Source organism: Somniosus microcephalus, chromosome 7 (assembly GCF_052327205.1).
Source record: "Somniosus microcephalus isolate GS21.2 chromosome 7, FLI_Smic_1.0, whole genome shotgun sequence".
Lineage (NCBI taxonomy): Eukaryota > Metazoa > Chordata > Chondrichthyes > Squaliformes > Somniosidae > Somniosus > Somniosus microcephalus.
The window spans coordinates 33,539,979-33,565,928 of record NC_140993.1 but is presented as its reverse complement, the minus strand read 5'-3'; the positions used below and the strand labels follow the sequence as shown (position 1 = coordinate 33,565,928).

General features: G+C 43.5%; 1 protein-coding gene across 4 annotated transcripts in view; it reads left to right on the top strand.

Moving 5' to 3' along the window:
* Positions 1–9,240, top strand: part of mtcl1 (microtubule crosslinking factor 1) — a 243,273-nt gene extending 234,033 nt beyond the window's left edge. For 3 of the 4 annotated variants that reach the window (XM_085992382.1, XM_085992380.1, XM_085992383.1), the window contains one exon: positions 8,148–9,240. In XM_085992382.1, coding sequence (XP_085848508.1) covers positions 8,148–8,363 — 216 coding nt within the window. In that variant the 3' untranslated portion in view covers positions 8,364–9,240. The remainder of the gene's footprint in view (positions 1–8,147) is intronic. The other variant, XM_085992381.1, reaches the window with a different exon arrangement.
* The last annotated feature ends 16,710 nt before the right edge of the window (positions 9,241–25,950 follow it).

The window sequence follows — 25,950 nt, the reverse complement described above, 5'->3', positions numbered from 1 at the left end:
AAGGTTGGGGAAGGAAATAAGTGGACTGGAAGTTGGTCCGTTATGAATAGTATATCAAAATCTTAGCTTACATCCATTACCTTCATTCCAATATACTTGTCAGAGTTAACATGGGACTGGAATACTGGTGCAGAGCCATCTGGGGGCCAGGGTATGGAACAGCAAGAAGACTCGCAATTTTCAGATTACAGCATCCTGCTTTTCAACATAACGTTATGTGACATATTTGACATATAAATGCCCTATCACAGCACCATAACAGGTACTGCATGCAAATGTTGACATTTTAAAATGGATTTACCTTATAGACAGAGCAATTTGAAATGCAATGTTGGAACCCACTTTTTTATTTTAATTTGTAATAGCTTTTAATCAGGGTTACCTATGAATCAGGTGCATGTACGCATCTATTTGGAGTCAACTGCATCCTCCCTTTTGTATGTTTTCAATTATTTAGTGTAAGTGGCACTTTTTCTCATTTAAGCCGCAGAATTTTTCAACCTTTGAAAACGGCCTGTGCCTTATTTTAAACTCCCCAAATATATCTCGCAGTTTATCAGTCTGCAACTTCCCTGGGCCTGTTTAGGTTTGGCCAGACTGACTGTTTCGTACTCAGTTGCTATAACAAGGATGGGCTGAAGGTTAAATCATTGTCAGCCTTGTACTCTAACCTCACACTTACAACACAGAACAGGTCAAGTCTATATTTCATTTTTTTCCCACTTTTTTGTATTTTTACTCCTCCTGAAGTCTTCCTGTCACATTCATCTTCCTTTGGCTAGAGGACAAAGTAAATCTCAGACCTCCGCAAATGGCACTGTATAGCCAGCCGCTGGGAGTGTGGTGATGATGCCCTAGATAAGTAGCTCTACAGCATTCCCTCACCCTCCCCTCACTGTTTGGGAACTACCTGGACTCCACTCAGTGCTCCATATGATAAAATAACTGAGCTAGGGAACCTACCCTGTGGGGAAGCATGGACGCAATCACACATCTTTATACATTGTGGGTGTGTTAAGTTAATGCCCCATTATGCTGCCCCTCAACTTTCCATTTAAATATACAGAATTACTTCCAGTTTTCAATACTTTCATAGTATAAATGTGAGATGTTATTGCAAAAAGTTCACTTATGATCCAACCAACATAACCAACATAGGGGTGTACCTTTTTCACAGAGTTTATTTTTTCATGGAGTACCCAGTGGCTCCACTAAGTTGGAAAGACCCAAAATATTTCCTAGAGGGGTTCTGCGCAGACTGTAGAATGTTTCTTTGAAGTACATCGGGCCACCTTAACTTCAGGGGCTCCGAAGAGAATGCCCTCCATTGCAAAACATAAATAACAAAATCATTATGTCAACCAGCAAGATACTTTTCCGCTTCCACGTGTTTCTAGCTGCCAGGTAGCAGTATTTGGACTTTGTCTCTCCTCTTCCCCTGAAGGTGCTGACTTTGGCTGCAATATAGTCTAATGGACAACCATCCGGTACCTTTCCCAAATGGCCAGCCATCATGTTTGAGCCCGAAGAGCGAGTGTTGGGAGGCCATAATATCCACGCACCCATACTTGCCAGCAAAGGTTTTTTAAGAAGAGCTGTGCTAATTATCTAGCCCTCCAATGCTATGCTCGCTGTTCATTATCGGGGGAAGGCAGCAGCAGCCAACCTCCTGGCACCATGGGTGGTTCTGCTGCACAGGACGGGAGGAAAAAGCGGGAGAGCTATAGTGATAGGGGATTCTATTGTAAGGGGAATAGACAGGCATTTCTGCAGCCGCAAACGAGACTCCAGGACGGTATGTTGCCTCCCTGGTGCAAGGGTCAAGGATGTCTCGGGGCGGCTGCAGGACATTCTGGAGGGGGAGGGTGAACAGCCAGTTGTCGTGGTGCATATACATACCAACGATATAGGCAAAAAATGGGATGAGGTCCTAAAAGCTGAATATAGGGAGTTACGGGGTAAATTTAAAAATAGGATCTCAAAGGTAGTAATCTCAGGATTGCTACCAGTGCCACATGCTAGTCACAGTAGAAATAGAAGAATATTTCAGATGAATACGTGGCTCGAGGAATAGTGCAAGGAGGAGGGATTCAAATTCCCGGGACATTGGAACCGGTTCTGGGGGAAGTGGGACCAGTACAAACTGGACGGTTTGCACCTGGGCGGGACTGGGACCGATGTCCTGGGGGAGTGTTTGCTAGTGCTGTTGGGGAGGGTTTAAACTAAAATGGCAGGGGGTTGGGAACCTGTGCAGGGAGACAGAGGAAAGGGAACCAAGGATAGAAACAAAAGACAGGAAGGAGAAAAGCAAAAGTGGAAGGCAGAGAAATCAAGTGTGTAAATCAAACAGGGCTACAGTAAATAATAATTCTAAAAGGACCAAGAGTGTTAAAAAATCAAGCCTGAAGGCTTTGGCCTAGAAATTCGGTATGGCCCCGCCAGGTCTTTTGCGCCCGAAATTTTGCGCCCGCCAGGATTCCCATAGCGCCCACCTAAAATTCAGTTGCGACGGGCCAAGACGGCGGCGGGCGCTATTGCAGGGTTTGGCCGCCTCGCTAGGGGCGATGAATGTCACTTTCAGGCGTCCAGCTCCCGCTGCGGCACCCGATGCGGTGCGGCAGGCTGGGGTACTGCAGGCCTCCTCCTTCTCTTAAGGAGGAGCTGCCTGCAGCCGTCAGATCACCGGTGGATTCCCCCGGCAAATGAGCCCGGCACCACGGAGAAGTGCCGGGCTCGCGGGACTCAGACATCAATGCCGCGGGGGGGTGGTGCAGGAGTCCGGGGAGGGAGGTGCGGGCAGGCGGCCGCCGAGAAAGCGGCCGGCCGCCGCTCCACCTTTATGCGCCGGCCTTTCGGAGCTGCAAGACCCCGTTTCACAAACGCTGTTTGCGGCTGCCACGGGCGAGGCGGCCGCAACTGAATTTGGCCATCGGGCCGGAATAGCATTGCAACCAGGGCGCTGCGCACACCGATGACGTCATCGGTGCCGGCGCGGCGCTACCAGCTAACGCCGATGTTCGGGTCCATCTGAATTTCGGGCGATAAAAAACTTCAGGCGCAAACCACTTTATAGCCAATAAGTGGGCGCAAACGCGACTGAATTTCTAGGCCTTTGTGTCTTAATGCGAGGAGCATTCGTAATAAGGTGGATGAATTAGCTGTGCAAATAGATGTAAACGGATATGATATAATTGGGATTACGGAGACATGGCTCCAGGGTGACCAAGGCTGGGAATTCAACATCCAGGGGTATTCAATATTCAGGAAGGACAGGAAAAAAGGAAAAGGAGGTGGGGTAGCATTGCTGGTTAAAGAGGAGATTAACACAATAGTAAGGAAGGATATTAGCTCTGATGATGTGGAATCTGTATGGGCAGAGCTGAGAAATACCAAGGGGCAGAAAATGTTAGTGGGAGTTGTATACAGACCCCCAAACAGTAATGCTGAGGTTGAGGATGGCATTAAACGGGAAATTAGAGACGCGTGCAATAAGGGCACAGCAGTTATCATGGGTGACTTTAATCTACATATAGATTGGGCTAACCAAATTAGTAACAATACTGTGGAGGAGGAATTCCGAGAGAGTATACAGGATGGTTTCCTGAACCAATATGTCGAGGAACCAACTAGAGATCAGGCCATCTTAGACTAGGTATTATGTAATGAGAAAGGATTGATTAGCAATCATGTTGTGCGAGGCCCCTTGGTGAGGAGTGATCATAATTCTCCATTAAGATGGCATTATCAGAGACTAGGGTCCTGAATTTAAATAAAGGAAACTACGATGGTATGAGGCGCAAGTTGGCTAGGATGGATTGGGGAACGTTACTTAAAGGGTTGATGGTGGATAGGCAATGGCAAACATTCAAAGACCGCATGGATGAACTACAGAATTTGTTCATCCCTGTCTGGCATAAACATAAAACCAAAAAGGTGGCGCAACCGCGGCTAACAAGGGAAATTAGGGATAGCATAAGATCCAAGGAGAGGACATATAAATTGGCCAGAAAAAGCAGCAAACCTGAGAATTGGGAGCAGTTTAGGATTCAGCAAAGGAAGACAAAAGGATTAATTAAGTGGGGGGAAATAGAGTATGAGAGTAAGCTTGCAGGGAACATAAAAACTGACTGTAAAAGCTTCTATCTATAGATATGTGAAGAGAAAAAGATTGGTGAAGTCAAACGTAGGTCCCTTGCAGTCAGAATCAGGGGAATTTATAATGGGGAACAAAGAAATGGCAGACCAATTAAATACATACTTTGGTTCTGTCTTCACAAAGGAAGACACAAATAACCTCCCAGAGACGTCGGGGAACATAGGGTCTAATGATAGGGAGGAATTGAATGAAATCAGTATTTGTAGGGAAATGGTGTTAGGGAAATTGACGGGATTGAAGGCCGATAAATCCCCAGGGCCTGATAATCTACATCCTCGGGTACTTAAGGAAGTGGCCATAGAAATAGTAGATGCATTGCTGGTCATCTTCCAAAATTCTATAGACTCTGGAACAGTACCCATGGATTGGAGGATAGCTAATGTAATCCCACTATTTAAAAAAGGTGGTAGAGAAAATGGGGAATTATAGACCGGTAAGCCTGACATCGGTGGTGGGGAAAATGCTAAAGTCCATTATAAAAGATGTAATAGCAGAGCACTTGGGAAACAGTGACTGGATCGGACAAAGTCAACATGGATTTACAAAAGGTAAATCATACTTGACTAAACATGGAACTCAACATCTAGGGGTATTTAATATTCAGGAAAGATAGGCAAAAAGGAAAAGGAGGTGGGGTAGCATTGCTGGTTAAAGAAGGGATTAACACAATTGTAAGGAAGGATATTAGCTCTGATGATGTGGAATCTGTATGGGTAGAACTGAGAAATACCAAGGGGCAGAAAATGTTAGTGGGAGTGGTATATAGACCTCCAAACAGTAATGCGGAGGTTGGGGATGGCATTAAAAGGGAAATTAGAGAAGCGTGCAATAAGGGCACAGCAGTCATCATGGGTGACTTTAATCTACATATAGATTGGGCTAACCAAATTAGTAACAATACTGTGGAGGAGGAATTCCTGGAGTGTTTACGGGATGGTTTCCTGGACCAATATGTCGAGGAACCAACCAGAGATCAGACCATCTTAGACTGGGTATTATGTAATGAGAAAGGATTAATTAGCAACCTTGCTGTACGAGGCCCCTTGGGTCGGAGCGATCATAATATGATAGAATTCTTCATTAAGATGGAGAATGAAGTAGTTGACTCAGAGACTAGGGTCCTGAATTTAAATAAAGGAAACTACGATGGTCTGAGGCGCGAGTTGGGTAGGATTGATTGGGGAATGTCACTCAAAAGGTTGACGGTGGATAGGCAATGGCAAACATTCAAAGACCGCATGGATGAACTACAGAATTTGTTCATCCCAGTTTGGCATAAAAATAAAACAAAAAAGGTGACTCAACATTAGGGATAGCATAAGAGCCAAGGAGAGGACATAGAAATTGGCCAGAAAAAGCAGCAAACCTGAGGATTGGTGGAGTTTAGGATTCAACAAAGGAGGACAAAGGGATTAATTAAGAAGGGGGAAATAGAATATAAGAGTAAGCTTGCAGGGAACATAAAAACTGACTGTAAAAGCTTTTATAGATATGTGAAGAGAAAAAGATTGGTGAAGTCAAGCGTAGGCCCCTTGCAGTCAGAATCAGGGGAATTTATAATGGGGAACAAAGAAATGGCCGACCAATTAAATACATATTTTGGTTCTGTCTTCACAAATGAGGACACAAATAACCTCCCAAAGATGTCGGGGAACATAGGGTCTGATGAAAGGGAGGAACTGAAAGAAATCAGTATTTGTAAGGAAATGGTGTTAGGGAAATTGACGGGATTGAAGGCCGATAAATCCCCAGGGCCTGATAATCTACATCCTAGGGTACTTAAGGAAGTGGCCCTAGAAATAGTAGATGCATTGCTGATCATCGTCCAACATTCGATGGAATCTGGAACAGTACCCATGGATTGGAGGGTAGCTAATGTTACCCCACTATTCAAAAAAGGTGGTAGAGAGAAAACGGGGAATTACAGACTGGTAAGCCTGACATCGGTAGTGGAGAAAATGCTAGAGTCCATTATAAAAGATGTAATAGCAGAGCACTTGGAAAACAGTGACAGGATCGGACAAAGTCAACATGGATTTACAAAAGGTAAATCGTGCTTGACTAATCTACTGGAATTTTTTGAGGATGTAACTAGTAAAATAGATAAGGGAGAACCAGTGGATGTGGTGTATTTGGACTTTCAGAAGGCTTTCGATAAGGTCCCACATAAGAGATTAGTGTGCAAAGTTAACGCACATGGGATTGGGGGTAAGGTACTGACTTGGATAGAGAATTGGTTGGCAGACAGGAAGCAAAGATTTGGAATAAACAGGTCTTTTTCCGAGTGGCAGGCAGTGACTAATGGGGTACCGCAGGGATCGGTGCTAGTACCCCAGCTATTCACAATATATATAAATGATCTAGATGAGGGAACTAGATGTAATATCTCCAAGTTTGCAGACGACACAAAGTTGGGTGGGCATGTGTGCTGTGAGGAGGATGCCGAGAAACTCCAGTGTGATTTGGACAGGTTGGGTGATTGCGCAGATGCATGGCAAATGCAGTATAATGTGGATAAATGCGAGGTTATCCACTTCGGTGGCAAAAACAGGAAGACAGATTATTATCTGAACGGCAATAGATTGGGAAAAAGGGAAGTGCAATGAGACCTGGGTGTCCTTGTGCACCAGTCGCTGAAGGTAAGCATGCAGGTGCAGCAGGCGGTTAAGAAGGCAAATGGTATGTTGGCCTTCATAGCGAGAGGATTCGAGTACAGGAGCAAGGATGTCTTGCTGCAGTTGTACAGGGCCTTGGTGAGACCACACCTTGAGTATTGTGTGCAGTTTTTGTCACCTTATCTGAGGAAGGATGTTGTTGCCATGGAGAGAGTGCAGCGAAGATTCACCAGACTGATACCTGGGATGGCAGGAATGACGAATGAGGAGAGATTGGGTTGATTAGCCTTATATTCGCTGGAGTTTAGAAGAATGAGAGGGGATCTCATTGAAACTTATAAAATTCTAACAGGACTAGATAGACTAGATACAGGAAGGATGTTCCCGATGGCGGGGGAGTCCAGAACCAGGGGTTACAGTCTTAAGGATAAGGGGTAAGCCATTTAGGACTGAGATGAGGAGGAATTTCTTCACCCAGAGAGTGGTGAACCTGTGGAATTCTCTACCACAGAAGGCAGTTGAGGCCAATTCATTAAATATATTCAAGAAGGAGTTAGATATATTTCTTAAGGCTAAAGGGATCAAGGGATATGGGGAGAAAGCAGGGATAGGGTACTGAGTTTGGATGATCAGCCATGATCTCATTGAATGGCGGAGCAGGCTCGAGGGGCTGAATGGCCTACTCCTGCTCCTATCTTCTATGTTTCTATGTAAAATGCTGCTTCGCACGAAGGTCGTACCTGAATCAAATTCAACAGTCCTCTGTCCAGGATATTTTTCCATCAGTCAGCGTTCAGGATAAAGAGCAATTGAATCTTATGACGGTCAAATTTCATGAGCATAAAATAAATCCTCTGTGCTTCAGCCCTAGTTAAAAGGCATTCAATGATTGGATACTGGGAACGATTCTGTGAATAATCTCGGCCAGGAATGGATTCATTGTTAGTAGAAATGTATATGATATATCACTCTGGCATTGTTGTATGAATTGGGCTGCTTTCAATAAGTGAGATTGAGTGAGCAATTATTATTGAACAAGGCTAGCTGAGCTCAGATGCTCCGTGAGTTTGAAATGTAATCTGTATCACAGAGCCAACATAATACTTAATGTTTCTTTTAATCGTTTGTTTAATCAACTGGCATTGTTGACGTCATGAACCCATTTATATCTGTGGAGAACAGTCTAGAACAGGAGTAATGATCGGTGGTAACTATGGTGCTCTTAACACGTGTTCTCTGTATAACTGCAGCAAGAATCCATTGAAGTAAAAGAGACAGTGAAAGCTGATGATAGACCCAATTGATAGGATCTGATTGTTTTTCTTCCATTGCAATGTTCTAATCTTCCCTTTTTCCTTCTATTTCCTGGTTGTAAGGAGTTACCTTGGTCCTCAGTAGCTCCACCACTAGAACCCTGCTTCTCACGCCCTGCCAGGCCAGCCAACCAACGTCCACCATCGCGATGGGCTTCACGCTCCCCCTCGGCCTCCCGGTCTTCTTCCTCTGGGGATTTAGATTATGCCGAACAACCCAGAAGCATCGAACCACCTGCAACAGTGCCAGACCATGACCCAGAGAGCAAGTCTCCGTGATCCACAGGTGAATAAAAAAGAACACTGTAATTCACAGTCACAGCAGCTCTACAGGATGGCCAATCCTAGTCAGCAGTTGAAGTTCCGAAGGATTCAACAGATCAGGAATAGAGAAGTAACTGTTGTGTATCAAACCTATAAAACTATGGACATGTCTGTACTCCAAATTGAGACCAGCTAGCATACATGGCTGTAAAGAGGGAGATTTCTTTGCTTGTAGACCAACTGTTTAGGAGTCTCTGTTATTTTTATTTAGCCATTATGGAGAGTAGACAAAGCAATTTGAAATGTACACAGTATAGACTGTGAAGGCCCCCCTCCTCCCCTCTGTTCTTCCACCATTTGGGCTGTGCAGTGAGGATTTATTTTTTCACTGCTGCCTACAGGAAGAGACCAAGTTAAATTCTTAAACCATGAGATGTGTATTCAGTATAGTTTTCCTGGCAGCTGGAAGCCTAGTGGTAACAGCGCTGAGCTCCTTATTAAGGTGGAGGACATGGGTTTATGTTGCCGGGGCTGCTTGTTAGTCAGATCTGCAACCGCAGTTGGGATGAGTTTGTCTGTGTTATTTTTGGACCAGACCATTAGCTGCAGGACCTCGTGCTCCACCAGTGGGGAAGGGGGAGAGCTGGGAATCGACATGGTTGGTCCCATCCTGGCAAAGTTGTACCTTCTGTTGGCTGATCGCGGAGCAGCAGTGGAAGTGGCAGTGGCCGTGGAGATGTCTACAGCTTGGATCGCCCTGCCATCCTTGAAGGTTGCGTGGAGGCATTAGGTCAAGTCAAGTGGGGGAATTCTTTTTCAAGCGAAAAATTCCAATAAATGCAAAAAGAAATGTTAAGAAGTATTATCTACAATAAAATTTGTAACTATTATATCAACGAAGTCTTGTAATTCATTGCTTACAGTAGTTTCCTCAGTATTACCATACAGCGTTGCACGTCTCAGTAGGACGGTTATGGTGTCCAGGTATTTGCCTGTAAAAATACAGTCTATATAACGGGAAGAAGAGAAAGAAATCAGAATCCTGAGAAGTTGATGGGGTTGGAGTGGTCTCTCAGTAACTTGGGCCGCCTTTCTTTTACATTGCACTGTATTGTTTCCATGTAAAATAGTCCTAATAATATTCTTTTATAAAACATTAATTTTATTCTACTCTTGATGCCAGTGCGACTTTGTAAAGTGCTTCTTATTGATTGAAGCATTAGTTATTATTGATACAAAGAGTCCATGGTGCACTTGACGAAAGCTAGCTGCACCATACAGGTTTAGGGACAAGAAAAAAAACTATATTGAATAGAGTTTTTAATTTTTTTTTGCTAGAGCAAAAGGCAAAAAAAGAGGAGAGGTACGGACAGTCTTAATAGGTTAGCTGTATGATGGTACAATACTTGACTTGCATGCCATTGGGTCCATAGCACTTTAGTGCATGTATATAGCTACTGTACCCCAACATCACTCATAAATATGAGGAACAAAAAGACGAAGAATCCACTGTAATGAAAGTTGTGAGGTTGTGAGGTTAATGATGTACTGTATTTTAATTATTGATGTTTCTTGCATTAACTAGGGAGAAAGCATTTTTAACTAAATTATTGTAACAGTTCAACTGTCTGTGTACAGTATTGATAATTTTTTTGGAAAATATTGAGATATTGTTCAGACTTAATATTGTAATGGATGTCTTTAGGGCTCAGTGTAAGACAGAACTTACCCGTAAATAAAAAGTCTGAATTTCCAACATCTGATGTTGCTTTTCAAATTCATTTGGAGTGAAGCATGAAAGGGCTTATTAACATAATGTCCAGGCCCATCTTTGTGAGTGTGTGTGTGTGTGTGTGTGTATGACTAAGATTGCTAGCAATCAAAATGGATCAAACACAGCTTAGTACAGTAAGTTGTTAGAAGGACATATAAATTTGAAAGATTTAAATTATTGGGTAGCTGCCAAAATAAAACTGAGAAAAAAGCTTCATTTTGTGAATGAGCACAAAAGAATTTGCACACAATTACTTACATTTCGTAATTCCTTCAGAGTGCACTATATTTATATCTATTAAATTGATCTTGGGCACCCAAATAGCTCAGCAAATGTATACAGTAAGTAGCTGAACTCCACAGGCCAGGATGGTTCCCTGTTTTGATCTCCAGTCTGGGTTGAATTAGCTGATCACACCCAGGCAGTGTTTGCACTCCTAGGTTCAGGAGGGGGGGGGGGGGAATCATCCCATTCCTCATATCTGTCCAGAATGCATTTGTGAATGTCACATGAGGATAGGATGAGGTTCAGTTGTGATGTTTGCCCTGCCATTGTCAAAATATCTGCCCACACTCACTGTCAAGGCTCACACAAAAGTGGTCATTTGGGCAAAGTAATGGAAGGTGCCCTGTGCCTGTGGAATCATACCCAATCAAGGAGCCAATACCTTCAGGAGAGTGGGTGGGTGGAGGGGGCAGGAATTAAGAATATGGACCATGCCATACTAGAGCTACCTCTGCAGCCATTTCTTTGATTCTGTACTAGATAAAAGGATGGATGGCTGTACACAGGATAAATTTCCATTACTTCTGCTTTATTTGGTAAGTGAAAGTCTTTTTGGAAAACAAAACATAGGTCCCTCTGGTTGCTGGATGTTGCATTCAAAAAAGGAACAATTTTTGCAGATTACACCATCCCTGGTCTGAAACCAAAGGCTAGAACCTCAAGAGAAGTAAGATCACAACCCAAATAATATTCTCATTCTCAGTCCCTGGCACAAGGGGTACATGCCAACCTAGAAAATTAGCAAAAGCTGGCCAACAGCTTCAAAAAAACTGGCAATCTCCCCATAAACCTGACACTTCAAGATTGGCCCTGATTATAAACTTATGATGTATGAAATCAGGTAGTTACATGGGCTTTGTAGCTTACGTTATAAGTATATGCAAGGTTTCTTAAATTTGCTCTCACCTTCCACCTCATCAACCTCTGCATTTGGCAGATCATCTTCTGCCATTCCTCCACTTACAACACAATCCCACCACCAAGCACATTTTCTCCTCTCTGCCTTCTGGAGGGTCTGTATCCCTCCATGATCCCCGATTCATCTTCCACTGCCCCTACTTCCATCTACCATTTACCCTGCACTGTCCCAGGCAATAAAAGGGTCGCAACATGTATCCAGTTACTTCCTCCCACACAACACTTCAGGGCCCCAAACACTCCTTCCATATGCGACAGCAATTCACCTGCATTTTCTCTAATCCAGAGATATACAAAAAGGAAGTGAAAGTAAAGACCAGCAAGCCCATCAATGATTGGATTTGTTTTGAGAAGATGAGGAGCAAGGCAGAGGGGTTTAGGGAGGGAGTTTCGTGGAGTTGGGTCAGGACATCTGAAAGAGCCTCCCCAATAGTGAAGTGGAACAGGAAAGGCACAGGAGGGCATATTTATGGTAAATGAAGGGTTTGGGATGGGGCTTAAGGAGATCGTAGTGCTGGGTAGGCAAGACAGTAGAGGGATTGATAGATGATGACGATTTTGAAATCAGTACATAGGTGAATGGGGACCCAGTGTATATCAGTGAGAACTGGAGTGATGAGCGAATAGGACATAGTGCGAGACAAAATGTGAGGGAGGGGTGGAATATTGAATGAGTTGGACTTCATGAGGGGTGAAACTTGGAAGGTCAGAGAGGCAAGTGTTGGAGAAATCTAGTCTGGCAGTGACAATGGCATTGATTGGGGATTTTTCTATGATCATAGAATGAAACAGCACAGAAGGAGACAATTCGCTGCCTGTGCTCTTTGGTAGAGCTATCCAATTAGTCCTACTCCCCTGCTCTTTCCCCATAGCCCTGCAAATGTTTTCCCCTCAAGTATTTATCCAATTCCCTTTTGAAAGTTACTACTGAATCTGCTTCCACCACCCTTTCAGGCAGTGCATTCCAGATCACAACAACTCGTAGTGATGGGACAGAGGGTGAGAAAAGACCACTCAACTCATCAATACTCACCCCATCCTTTAGACGATGCAGCCTTTTGCACCAAGCATAATGCTCCCCTATGCATTAAATGGTGCTACCTTGTGATATGGGAGTCTTGGTGGTGTCCAGGATATGAGAGTTTGAATCTGGCTCAGTGCAGTATTTTTGGCATGAAGAAGAATATGACAACTGTATTTTTCCCATTGTTCAATTAGAGGAAATTCTGGCTCATCAACAACTTGATGTTAGACAGACAGTCTGATAGCACAGGAATAGTTGTGGAGTTGAGAAAAGAGGTGGAGTAATATATTGAACTTTCTTCCATCCAAATAAGGCTTGAAAACACTGGAATAAGCTAATACTTTATTAGCACAGTAGCATAACATCTGCAAGCAATACATTTATATACTTACAAATAGCAGACCTCTCGGGAGTTGCCACAAAGCCCTTAGGAACAGAGTAGTCAAAGCCCCCAGTGTCGTTTACACACTTATACTAGAACAAATACATACTCATTTAGCAGCTATGATCATGACATACCATGGCCTCTCAAGAATGTTAAATGTCCTCCCTCTAGAAAACCAGATTATTCCAGTTCTGTAGCCAGGATCTCATATACTCAACAAGTTACCTCCTGTCTTTCACGCACTTAACCCTTTCCAGTTGGCTCTGACTTCTCCACTCCTTGGTATGTTCTCATCCCTATTATCATAAATGAAACTTAGCATTTTCTAGCAACTACTGTCTAACAGCATTCAATACTTTTCCATTATGTGCCCAGCATGAAAACAGTGCATATGTTCCTCACAGCATGCTGCCCACCGATTTAACCCATTCACTGCCAACAAGGTAGAGCTGTGTGTCATCAGCAGAGATATAGAAACTGACCCCATGGCTATGGAAGATACCACCAAGAAGCAACATCTAAATGAGGAAAAGGAGAGGAGCCAAGAAAGAAGCCTTGAGGGACAACAGAGGTGAATGTGCAGGAGTAGAAGGAGAAACCTTTGCTGGAATGCACTGACTGCACTGGGACAGGTAGGACTGGAACCAAACAGATGCAGTCCCGTGAAGGTAAACCATGGAGAAGAGACGGTGGAAGAGGATGGCACATGCAACTCTGTGGAGAGGTTGAGGACAAGAAATCACTAGATGTACTTAAATAACTCAGATCCTTCTTCCATAATTCCCAATGTCCATAGGAATGTAGGACTGTTCAGGCTTGGGAAACACTATAAAGATATGTTCTACCATTTAAAGTGGTTCTATTAAGATCACAGTCATATGTCACTTCTCCTCTTCTGCGATTTCCCTCAAGGTGGCAACGTTTCTTATATTACTGTTTTACCTGATAGAGCAACAGATTCTCTTCCTAATAATTTCTGGTACCGAATAGAATGGGAAAGGCTTGCTCCATTCTCAGCCTCAGAAGTTTGTAAACAATTCTTAAAAGGAAAGACTTTATGATGGAGCTGGTATTATCATTCAAGCAGTTTGCCATTGAGATTTGCTGGTAACCATCAATCTCTAGGAAGCTGACTACATCATGGGTTAATAGGTTTATACCGGTGTTAAAATACACCCCATGTACTCCTACCTTGACTTGATCGTTTGAATGCACTCCCAGGAAACACCGCAAGTGGTAGGAAAACTGAGAAGAGACCATACATACTGCATGGTACAATTTTAAAGGAGGTGCAAGAACAGAGAGACCTGGGGGTGCTCGTGCTCAAATCTTTGCAGGTGGCGGGACAGTTTAACAAACCAGTTAATAAAGCATATGGGATCCTAGGCTTTATAAATAGAGGAATAGACTCTAGAAGCCAGGAAGTTATGCTGAACCTATAAAAAACACTAGTTCGGCCCCAGCTGGAGTATTGTGTTCAATTCTGGGCACCACACTTTAGGAAGGACGTGAAGGCTTTATGGGAGGGTACAGAAGGGATTTACTAGAATGGTTCCAGAGATGAGGGATTACAGTTACGTGGATAGAGTGGAGAAGCTGGGGTTGCTCTCCTTAGAGCAGATTTGATAGAGCAGTTTAAAATCATGAAGGGTTTAGATAGAGTAAATGTAATGCAATAAGACCTGGACAATATTCAGGCTTGGGCTTATAATTGGCAGGTAACATTCGCGCCACAGAAGTGCCAGGCATTGACTATCTCCAACAAGCGAGAGTCTAACCACTGCCCCTTGACATTCAATGGCATTACCATTGCCGAATCCCCCACCATCAACATCCTGGGGCTCACCATTGACCAGAAACTTAACTGGACCAGCCATATAAATACTGTGGCAACAAGATGTCAGAGGCTAGGTATTCTGTGGCGAGTGTCTCACCTCCTGACTCCCCAAAGCCTTTCCACCATCTACAAGGCACAAATAAGGAGTGTGATGGAATACTCTCTATTTGCCTGGATGAGTGCAGCTCCAACAACATTCAAGAAACTTGACAGCATCCAAGACAAAGCAGCCTGCTTGATTGGCACCCCATCTACCACCTTAAACATTCACTCCCTCCACCAACAGCGCACCGTGGCTGCAGTATGTACCATCTACAAGATGCACTGAAGCAACTCACCAAGGCTTCTTCGGCAGCACCTCCCAAACCCGTGACCTCCACCACCTAGAAGGACAAGGGCAGCAGGTGCATGGGAACAACTTCATCTCCAAGTTCCCTTCCAAGTCTCACACCATCCTGGCTTGGAAGTATATTGTCGATCCTTCATCGTTGCTGGGTCAAATTCCTGCAACTCCCTCCCTAACAGCACTGTGGACGTACCTTCACCACGTGGACTGCAGCAGTTCAAGAAGGCAGCTCACCACTCTTGTTTTAAGAGTGTGTGTTTGGGAGACCACTAGGCCACTATGTTGGGCTGAGGGTTCATGAAGAACTTTGCATCTGAAGATATGCAGATGGTCGCTGCCAACAATCCCAAAGCTCCAAGGTTGGCTTTTGCTATGACTCTACTGTCTGAGCTGAAAGGAAGAAAAGAAAGATGTCTATTCCTATAGTGCCTTTCACGACCTCAGGATATCCCAAAGCACTTTCCAGTTCTGCATATCTTCAGGTGCAAAGTTCTTCATGAACCCTCAGCCCAATATAGTGGCCTAGTGGTCTCCCAAACACACACTCTTAAAACAATTAATAAGTGTGGGTCCAAGCTTCTCAGAACCCTGCCAGAATTTAGGACAACATTCTGGTGGAAATGCTCTTTAATCTCCTTCTCCATCTCTGATTAATTACTACTAACAACCTTTCACTGTCTGGAGAGTTTACGCAGTGGGAGAGTTGAAGCCAAGGAAACTACAGTCCGCTTGGCACAAAAACAGGCTGGAATTTCAAGGTACCGCCTCATTTTTGTTGATGGACTATTGCTCCAACTGAAGACTCAGGGAGAGTTTTTCGGGGGGTCAGCGGGCATGTTTGGTGGTGGGTCAGGTGGGAAAAAAATTTTTGGCAGCGGGTTGGGACACAGCTGTCAACCCGCCACCATGCGCTTTTCCCAGATGTTGGGTCTGTCAATGCTGAACAGGCCCGACACGCAGCGGCAGGAGAAGCAATTCAGGGCATTATAACCTTGTTAACAGCCCATTAAGAAGTATTTTGAGCTCACCTTTGCATTTTACAAGGTCGCCCACGGGGCCGACACTGCTCGGGGATCACGTCGAGTAAGCAGGTTGGGAGTTGTATGACCATGGAATCATCTCATTACTTGACAGCTGAAAATGTGCTATAAAAGCTCCCATCTCACAGCTGTTTACTTTCCAAGGTTAAAAGCTGTTGCTTATTGCATTTGGAAGACAGATTAAGCTTTAGGCTGGTTGCAAGTGTTTGGAGCTCTCTCCAGTGTCACCTCATTGGAACAACCTCTCTCACCATTGACAGATCGCTTCTGTCATCTCAAGATCACCTGCCATCTATTACATCAGCATCGGTGCCCTTAAAACTATCTCACCATGGTCCTCAGAATCCCACCACGATCAGTCCCAACACCAGCAGCACCAGGCACACCAGCAGCACCAGCAACAATGCCAACCTTCTCCGCAATCAACTGGTGCTGCACAGGACAGAGGGCATCAGCACCTGACCACATTGCTGCCCGGGAGACCAGGGGTGACCTCAGCATGGCCAGATTTACTTCACTTGATGCTGTACACCCTGGCTGCCACATGCTGCACCAGGTTGGCACCACCCCACACCAACACCATAAAGCATCCCTACAATACCCAAGCCATTCCTTTCACACTCATCACCATTGCGGGGGGTACCGTTTTGTCTCACCATTCACTGTAACTCACTAAGCCATTTCCAAAGGTGCACACAGATCTGTCCAAGAACGCAAAGTGTTGAAAATAAAGGTTTCAATGTTTGCCAGCACATTAACAGAAACTTTACATGATCTTTGCATAAAACACCCAAGTGCCTACCCTTGTGTGTTGTTAATTGGTATGATTGCACTAGGATGAGGGTGAGTGTGAGGGGTGGCTAGTGAGATGGGGAAGTGATAATGTAGATAGGGAGGGATGGGTGAAGGTACAAGGTAAGTTGGTGTGAGTAAGGATGTGCAGGAGTAGGGTAGGGAAGGCAGAGTGATGGGGACATGATGAGTTGCACAGCAGGATGAGTTTGAGTGTGGCTTTGTAGTAACATTTCCTGATCTATTGAGATCATTGAAAGGTTTGTGCCACTGCAGCCTGATCCTCCTGACAACATCCCTGCTTGTGTCCTCCTGTGCAATGTGCAACCCCGCTGTGTTGATCTCCTGAGGAGGTCTCTTCCACCCATTGGAAGGGAAGAGAACCTCTCTGCGTGCTGTGACTCCCTCCATAAGCATATGGAGGGAGTCATGGGAGAGCCTGGGTGCAGCCGTGCACCTCTGTGCAGTGATTGTCAGTGTTTGCAGCACCTCAATGCTGTGGAACACTGAATGCACAACTGTCAAAATGGTCCCTTTTTTTTCTCGCTCTCTCCCACATGGCAGCTGTCTCTCACTCTGCCAGCGCATTTCACACTTCATCTAGAGCCATTGTTTGTTTCTTTACCTGTCCTATTACTATCTCGTCTCACCTTGAATATCTCTTAATGTCTCTTCTTTCATCCCCTCCCCCATTTCCCAGCCCCCCAAACTGCCTTTTAATCTGTTTCATTTCCTGCCTTTTTTTCTCAGTTCTGACGAAGGGTCACAGACCTGAAACGTTGACTCTGTTTCTCTCTCCACGGATGTTGCCTGGCCTGCTGAGTTTTTCCAGCGTCTTCTGTTGTTATTTTTATTAATGACCAACTTCTTCGCTAGTTCATTACATCATTCTTTTCCATCAGCTGAAAGGCTAGGGAATCCTCATGGAATCACGGTCTACTCAGCCAATCTCTGTTGCCTCTTGTGTTGGGTTAGTGACGTTCCAAGAAAGTTGTTCGCAATCAACTCTCTTTCACCAAGTGCTACTAATTTGACTTATGCTATGTAATGTTAATTTTACTTGTGCAATAACACAAGTGTGCAACATGACAGAGCTTTGCCCTGCTCGGGATGCGTGGTGAATAAGCTTCTTTTTCTTTCCTGCATGAACTACCGTGGGAAAATAATCCAGGGTATGCGGGGTATAATAAACGAAGAAAGGTACAGCTTAGTCCTCATTCTTCACATGAAGGCGTAACACACATATTTCCCACTCATCCCATTCAGACTGCACGTTGGTGTTCTCTTAGGGCATTTAGTTATCCAGTGTATTTGTCTGCACCGTCAGGTTGATTTAGGATGCTAATCTAGACAGTCATAGTCACGTTCTAAAGGTTATTTTAACAAATGTTCTCAGTTGCTTTTTGTACATTGCTGGGAGGATTTCTTATGACAATAAATGTAATTTTATTGTGTAAACTTGTTTCATTAATAGTTGAATGGTTGGTCTATTTCAAATGTAACAGGAGGAATATTTCCCTGCCCTTTGCAAAGGAACTGAGATCGTGTGGAATCACACTGAGCCCAATGCAGAGATTCCTGCTCTGGTCAAAAAAAATGGAAAGTAACTGCCTTAGGAGAAAGAGGGGTGTCACAGGACAACATAAAGGGGAACTGATGTGGGTTCTGATCAAAGAGTCTTAAAGGAGTAGCACTCCTCTGATTTTGCCAATAGCCTTTGACGTAACAAAACTCACTACACACTTGGTTTGAGTATAAAGCAAGGCTTTAATCAACTTGTTTCAGAACATGGAGGTCTAGTTGTACTTCACTAGTTCCTTGCCTTACAAAATGTCCCCGGAAAGCTGGGGCCGACGCCCGAGTATTTATACTCCTTGGACGGCGCCACCAGCTGGCCGTCCAGCGTTATTTCACGAGTAGTTTCTTGATGAATGATGAGATTTATAACAGCCTTCATTATTTTTTTCTGTCAGTGTGTGGACTATACCTTTATTAGAACAATCACAACTATTCCCAAAGGTGAGTACTTCTCCTTTCTGTCACTTTTGAGACATATTTTACAGCTTTTATAATTGAGTTGTTGAAAGTACATATATCTTATGAAACTATTGTCCATTTTCATTACATGGTATTTACTGGAGGAGTACATTGATACATTCAGCCCTTGGTATGACTATGCTTACGCTGAGGACAATGTAGGTTTAGGGGTTGAAGCAATTTATTCTCAGTTTGGTGCCACCTGGGAGACTATTGGAGAGGACTAATGTGTATGAAATTAGGGTAAGGTAGAACATTGGATTAAAAACTAGTTAGATGAGAGAAACAGAAGGGTAGATTTTCAGTGCCACCCAGGTGTCAAACTAGCATTGCGGATTGGCTGCCCATTTTAGAAACCGCCCGATTTTCATTTACATTGATCCCGTGGACAGAACTTTACAGTCGTCTGCATTAAAGTTCATCTGTCATTGTTCAGCCGGCTCACATGTTTTGTTTAACTCATTCTGTAATTTCTGGGCTGCCTCTGTGACACATTTCTGAGGACCTCTTGCAAACTTCTAATGCTTCTCTCAGGCTCACCTGCAAATATTGACATTCCAGGACCCCTTCCAAACATTGGAACACACTTGGGGACCCCTGCAAATATTGACACACTCCAAGGGACCTCCTGTCCGAATATCCAAAAGACTGTAATGTCAGCTACCCAAACCAAACAGTGCTATCATTACAGAAAGTATATTTATTAGTATACATAGCAACAGAAATAATGTATGAATAAGTCAACAAAGGCAAAGTGATACAGAAATCTGATGAGAAAGACAGAGATTTGATGACCTCATGGACCCCGCAGCAATTCTGAAGGTCCTCGGCCCCCCACTTGAGGCTTGTTCAGCAGGAGATTGACACATTGTAGTGTGAGATGCACAACGCACATTTAACCAAGCCTAATTCCTATTTTATGATAGTTTAATGCAGCCGAGAATCTGATTAATAATTTTAATTATTATCAGAGAGATTATCAAAATCACCTGCATAGCCTAAAGCAAGGAAAATATCTTATAATATAAAACTGGGACAAATGGATTTCAATGTAAGCAAATGTGAGGTCATCCACTTTGGACCCAAAAAGAATAGAACTGGGTACTTTCTAAATGGTGAAAAGCTAATAACAGTGGAGGTCCAAAGAGACTCGGGGGTCCAGGTACATAGATCATTAAAATGTCAAGAACAGGTACAGAAAATAATCACAAAGGCTAATGGAATGCTGGCCTTTATATCGAGAGGACTAGAATACAAGGGGGTAGAAGTTATGCTGCAGCTGTACAAAGCCCTGGTTAGACCACACCTGGAGTACTGTGAGCAGTTCTGGGCACCACACCTTGGGAAGGATATATTGGCCTTGGAGGGAGTGCAGTGTAGGTTTACCAGAATGATACCCGGACTCCAAGGGTTAAGTTACGAGGAGAGATTGCACAAATTAGGGTTGTATTCCCTAGAATTTAGAAGATTAAGGGGTGATCTGATCAAAATTTTCAAGATATTAAGGGGAACAGATAGAGTAGATAGAGAGAAACTATTTCCGCTGGTTGGGGATTCTTGGACTAGGAGGCATAGTCTGAAAATTAGAGCCAAGCCTTTCAGGAGTGAAATTAGGAAACACTTCTACACACAAAGGGTGATAGAAGTTTGGAACTCTCTTTCGTAAACGGCAATTGATGCTAGATCAATTGTTAATTTTAAACCTGAGATTGATGGATTTTTGTTAACCAAAGGTATTAAGGGATATGGGGCAAAGGCGGGTATATGGAGTTGGGTCGCAGATCAGCCATGATCTCATTAAATGGCGGAACAGGCTTGAGGGGCTGAATGGCCTCCTCCTGTTCCTATGTTCCTATGAAATTGAATGGGCCAACTCAGAAATGAAAGTTCTGCACATTTTGGAGGTGACTTTCCCTTTTCTGAGATTGACATATATGCCATTAAAGCTGCGTGAAATATGATAGCTTAAGACAGTGCAATGTCCCAGTGTCCCTCTTTTTTATTATGAAATGTAATGTAGACTTGTTGGGTGAAAAGTCAGGCTCCTTGCAAGAACATAGCTTTAGGGGAAATTTACTCTGGCCAATCGTTTAACACTGCATTGAATATCAGCTCTTTTCCAATTAATGCAATGCCAAGGGAAAGATGGCTTCTGCACAAAGGGAAGTCATAAATCATTTCATATCATCGCAAGCCTACACAAAGGTCAGAGAAAGTACAACAGTCTAACTTTGATACATCAGCGTGACTCATTAATTAGATCATTAGGAGACACCTTTGATTGGAGCAGACAGATTTAGCTAGGACGGCTTAAAGAGACAGACAGTAGTTCTGTTTAAGATAAGTCCATGGGAAAGAAACTGGCAGATTTTCTGCCTATTGATAGTCAATGGATGGAAAATGTTGCATTTATAATGTATAATGTGTTGGGATTTAAAATGGGAACAGACTATCCATTTTTTGCAGGCCACTGCAGATAACATAATAATCCTTCAGACTGTCACCACATATGCTGGATATTTGATACTAAACCAGCCAGGTGCTTTATTTCTCTTTTAAATGTGTGTTCGGCGTCATAACAACAGAATGAAGCCAGAGGCACCCAACAAGCACAGATGTCTCATAAGTGTAACCTTTGTTGGTTGACAAGTGCGCAGAGAGGTGTGAAGTTGTTTGAGCAGACTAAGACTCCAATCTTTCAAATGTTATTTTCTTTGGTGGAGATGAGACATCGCCTGCAGCCAGGGACTAAATGTTCAGGAACACTACTTTCAGCATTTTGTTTGCACTTTTCTGAAGCATTGGACCTAATTAAACATGATACAATGTAAATGACACGACACTGACAGAACTGGCACACTAACAGGCCAAATGCATTATGTTTGTGCCAAAGGGAAAATAAAACTCATGGAAGAAAAAGTGCTGTTTTCCGGGTTTCTGCAGTTTTTCCGACGAAGATCTGGTGGACGGCTTCAGTTTCCTCTCTTCCCTCGTCCTCAGTATCCCCACTTCCCCCCCCACAGAAATTCACCCCCACTGCTTCTTCATTGCAATAAAAGATTTCTGGATCAGCCCTTGAGTCTTTGTCCTCTTAAGCTTTAGTTGGTTCTTCGCTCACTAATTGTTTGGTCCCAGAATTGACTTGCCTTCATTGTAACAAAAAGTTGACGCTGAGATTTCCTCGGGAGTTGTTACGGTTCAGATAAATCTTCAGATTGGCATTTTTTGCAGGATCAATATACGTAAGCTCGAGGAACAGCACCTCATCTTTCGATTAGGCACTTTACAGCCTTCTGGACTCAACATTGAGTTCAAACAATTTCAAACTATAACCCCTGCCCCCATTTTTCATGCTGTATGATTTTGCCATTCCCATTTGCAACATTTTATCTTTCCCGCCTCTTATATAAGCACAGTATATTCCTTCAATTCCTTCCTCCCCTCCCACCCCCCAGTCTCTGCACCTGCTTAATATCTGTTACATCTCCAGCTTTTTCCAGTTCTGATGAAGGGTCCCAGACCTGAAACGTTAACTCTGTTTCTCTCTCCACGGATGCTGCCTGGCCTGCTGAGTATTTCCAGCATTTTCTGTTGTTATTTCAGATTTCCAGCATCCGCAGTATTTTGCTATTGTAGCAGCGTTTATACTACCCGGGCACTTTCCAGAGCCTGCTTTTATTCTCATATACCATTCATGCCATTGTTCCTGGATATCTGAGGCTCTTCCACCAGTTATGGCGGACAATCGGTTGAACTGCCTCAGGAATGCAACCCCTATTAAGCTTTGCCTTTCAAGATGCCCCACTAGACAAGTTGGGTAATTGATTGCCAAACCTGGTTACACACATATTTTTGGCAGATTGAGTACACATGGATGTAATATGAACTACTGAACCCTCAGGTACCTGACTCACCATTTTATGTTTTACTGTTTCATGGCAAACTCACAACATTTTTCCCATTAACTTTTCACTCGTCCCTTCTCTTGCTTCTTGGATTCCAAAGCTAGGAATCCATCGGAATTCCAATTTACAGGAATACAATATTAGTTTAAAGAACCCAACGTAGAGAAAATGCCAGCGTGATAATGAATGTTTACTCCTAAGTATCTTTATTGTGCTCTGTAAACATAATTGTGGTAGTGAGAGCCAGTGACAGATCATTAATGCTGAACTGAGGTTGTGTAAAACACAATATGAATGCAAGTCTTTCCATTTCTTTTGACCATAAAGTAAAAAAAAGAAAAGCTGCAAATGTTGAAAATCTAAAATAAACACAGAAGATGCTGGAAGTATGCTTGTACGCCAGTTGGAATCTGTAAAGAGAAAAGACAGGTTATGGTGTTGGGGAGGAAATTCAGATCGTGCCAGTTTCTGCCGCAAAACGGGCAGCGCGATCGAACGCGCACCAAAAAAACATCAGCAAGAGGTCCCCGAGCCAAACTTGTCATCGGGCCGCAATTGAATTAATCTGATCAGGTGCATAGGGGCACCCGACCGGGGCCTTTGGAATTTTGACTGGCCCGCAGGTAGTCCTGGGCGGGAAAAGGCAAACCGGAGAGAGGCGGGCCTGGGGCCTGGGGCCCGGGCCAGCAGTGAGTCTGCAGTATTTTCGTGGAGCCAGGAGAAGCACTCTTGATTCCGCAAGAATAAAATGATGACAAAGTTTTCTTATTTTTTTGAAGGCCGCCTCTAGTGGTTCCGTTAAGGAATGCTAGTTAGGCCGCTGATGTCCCGGAACAACTGGGCAGACCGTACACGGCTCAATATTCATCCATTTGAGGACCAATTTTGCATCGGGGTCCTACAACCGTTATTAAGACCCCAATTGGTAGATGCCTGAGACCGAATGCCTGTTTTGAGCAGGCGTCCTGCACACCTAGAAGTTGCTGCATTCCAATTTGGCAGCCAGCACACTTCTGAGGGGAGATCGCTGTTACAAATTTGGGTCTGCTGTAGATATCTTCTCGGATTCAATCTTTTGCACAAATGCTTCTTCAATCTCCTTCAAGACAAACTGAGGGAACACTTGCACGATAGCAAAATACTGCAGATGCTGGAAATCCGAAATAACAACAGAAAATGCTGGAAAAACTCAGCAGGTCAGGCAACATCCGTGGAGAGAAATTTGAGTTGACGTTTCGGGTCGAAACCCTTCTTCAAAACTGGAAAGAAAAGAAAATAGATCAAAGGCAAGGCTGTGATCGAACAAAAGAGACAATAAAAGGTACACTTCACACCTAATCTCAGCTGCCTTTTGTCTCCACGGGCCTATTACCATCTCGTCTGGCTTCGAATACCTTTTATTGTCTCTTTTGTTCGATCGCAGCCTTGCCTTCGATCTATTTTCTTTTCTTTCCAGTTTTGAAGAAGGGTTTTGACCCGAAACGTCAACTCAAATTTCTCTCCACGGATGTTGCCTGACCTGCTGAGTTTTTCCAGCATTTTCTGTTGTTTTTTTGAGAGAACAGTTGTTGATTTGAGGCTTGATACAAATCAGTCAGCTGCTTTATTTCAGGGCACATGAACATACAAAGCAACAGTTATGATCATATTCACTTATTTCAATCGATGCAATTGGTCTTTGTGTATTAGTACACAATAATGAATCATTACACAAAGACCATCAATGGATCATCTTATTTGGCTTAAACAAAATTGCCGGGAATTTCCTCCGGGGCTCACCCGATTGGCCGGCATAACCTCAGTGGCAGATCGGCACCAACCCCATTTACGGGTCTATCTGGGGTTCCCACCGATCTTACGCCGAAGTTACGATGGACGATCCGGAGAAACCCCCAAGGAAATTCTCGGTGATTAACCCTTCTATATTCTCTCCTTCAGGACAGAGCAGAACCCCCTTCTAACCTCCTTCCCATGCAATATCCTGTCTTGTTTTATTACACCCACCACCCCCCACCACCACCTCCAGAACATAATCCACCAGCCGAACGTGGCAATGAGTTTAAAGGAATAGAGTTGTCGCAGCAGCAACGAGTGTGAATGATCATTAGAATGTTAAACGAGCTTTCATTGTCCAACTCCACTGCTTCAGACCCCTATCTGAATCTTAATCTACTCCCAGCCATGCTGCCCTGTAAATTTATCCTTAAGAGTTACACTTAGCTCAAAGTAGCATTTTTAACATATATTATACTACGGGCCCCTTCCTTGTAGAAGCATAGTCAAAATTCCCGAAACATGACACTTGCACATGAAGAATTTTATAAGTCATTGCCTTCAGGACAGGAAAGATGAGGAGAGAGGTGAAAAAAAAGAATGTTTGTCACTACTTGAAAATATGAATAGATCTCTAGAAAACAATGCTCGTCTATCAAGGCTATTATTTAAATAATCAAACTTCAGACAGCGCAACTTTAATCCAAAATAACAACAGAAAATGCTGGAAAAATCCAGCAGGCCAGGCAACATCCGTGGAGAGAAAATAGAGTCAACGTTTCAGGTGAACCCTTTGTCAAGACTAAAGAAGCACAGGAAATTAAATAGATTAAGAGGCCAGGCTGGGAGAGAACAAAAGAGAAGTGAAGAGACATTAAGAGGTATTCAAAACAACTTTAATCCATGCAGTTTTGTTTTCTTGATATAATTATGTGCATTACTTCCTTTTTTATAGCCATGTAACCTGAAGTTCAGGTAAGTTAACCTAACAGCACCGTGGGAGTACCTTCACCACACGGACTGCAGCGGTTCAAGGAAGGCGGCTCACCACCACCGTCTCAAGGGCAATTAGGGATGGGCAATAAGTGCTGGCCTCACCAGCAATGCCCACATCTCGTGAATGAATAAAAAAAAGTTCCCAGGTATATCTCCACTGAAACTGCTCTGAGGGGTATATTGAAGTGTGACCTAAATTGGAAGCTCTCCCCTTCTCTTACTAGCAAAATATTTCAACATTGCTCAGTGTTGCATTTTATTGCCCAGAATTTGCATGCTAGTCAATGTTGAGATTTTAAATTAGCTCGCTGTCACCAGGACACTAATACACATTGCAATTTAAAAATATTATTAAATATTATAATGTGGCAGAGACATCAGAGGACTCTGATCTAATGTACATAATTATCTTTAACAAATTATTAGCTACAGAATGAATCTGTATCTTTGTTCATATTATTGCATGTACATAGTGCGGTCCCTTTAAGAA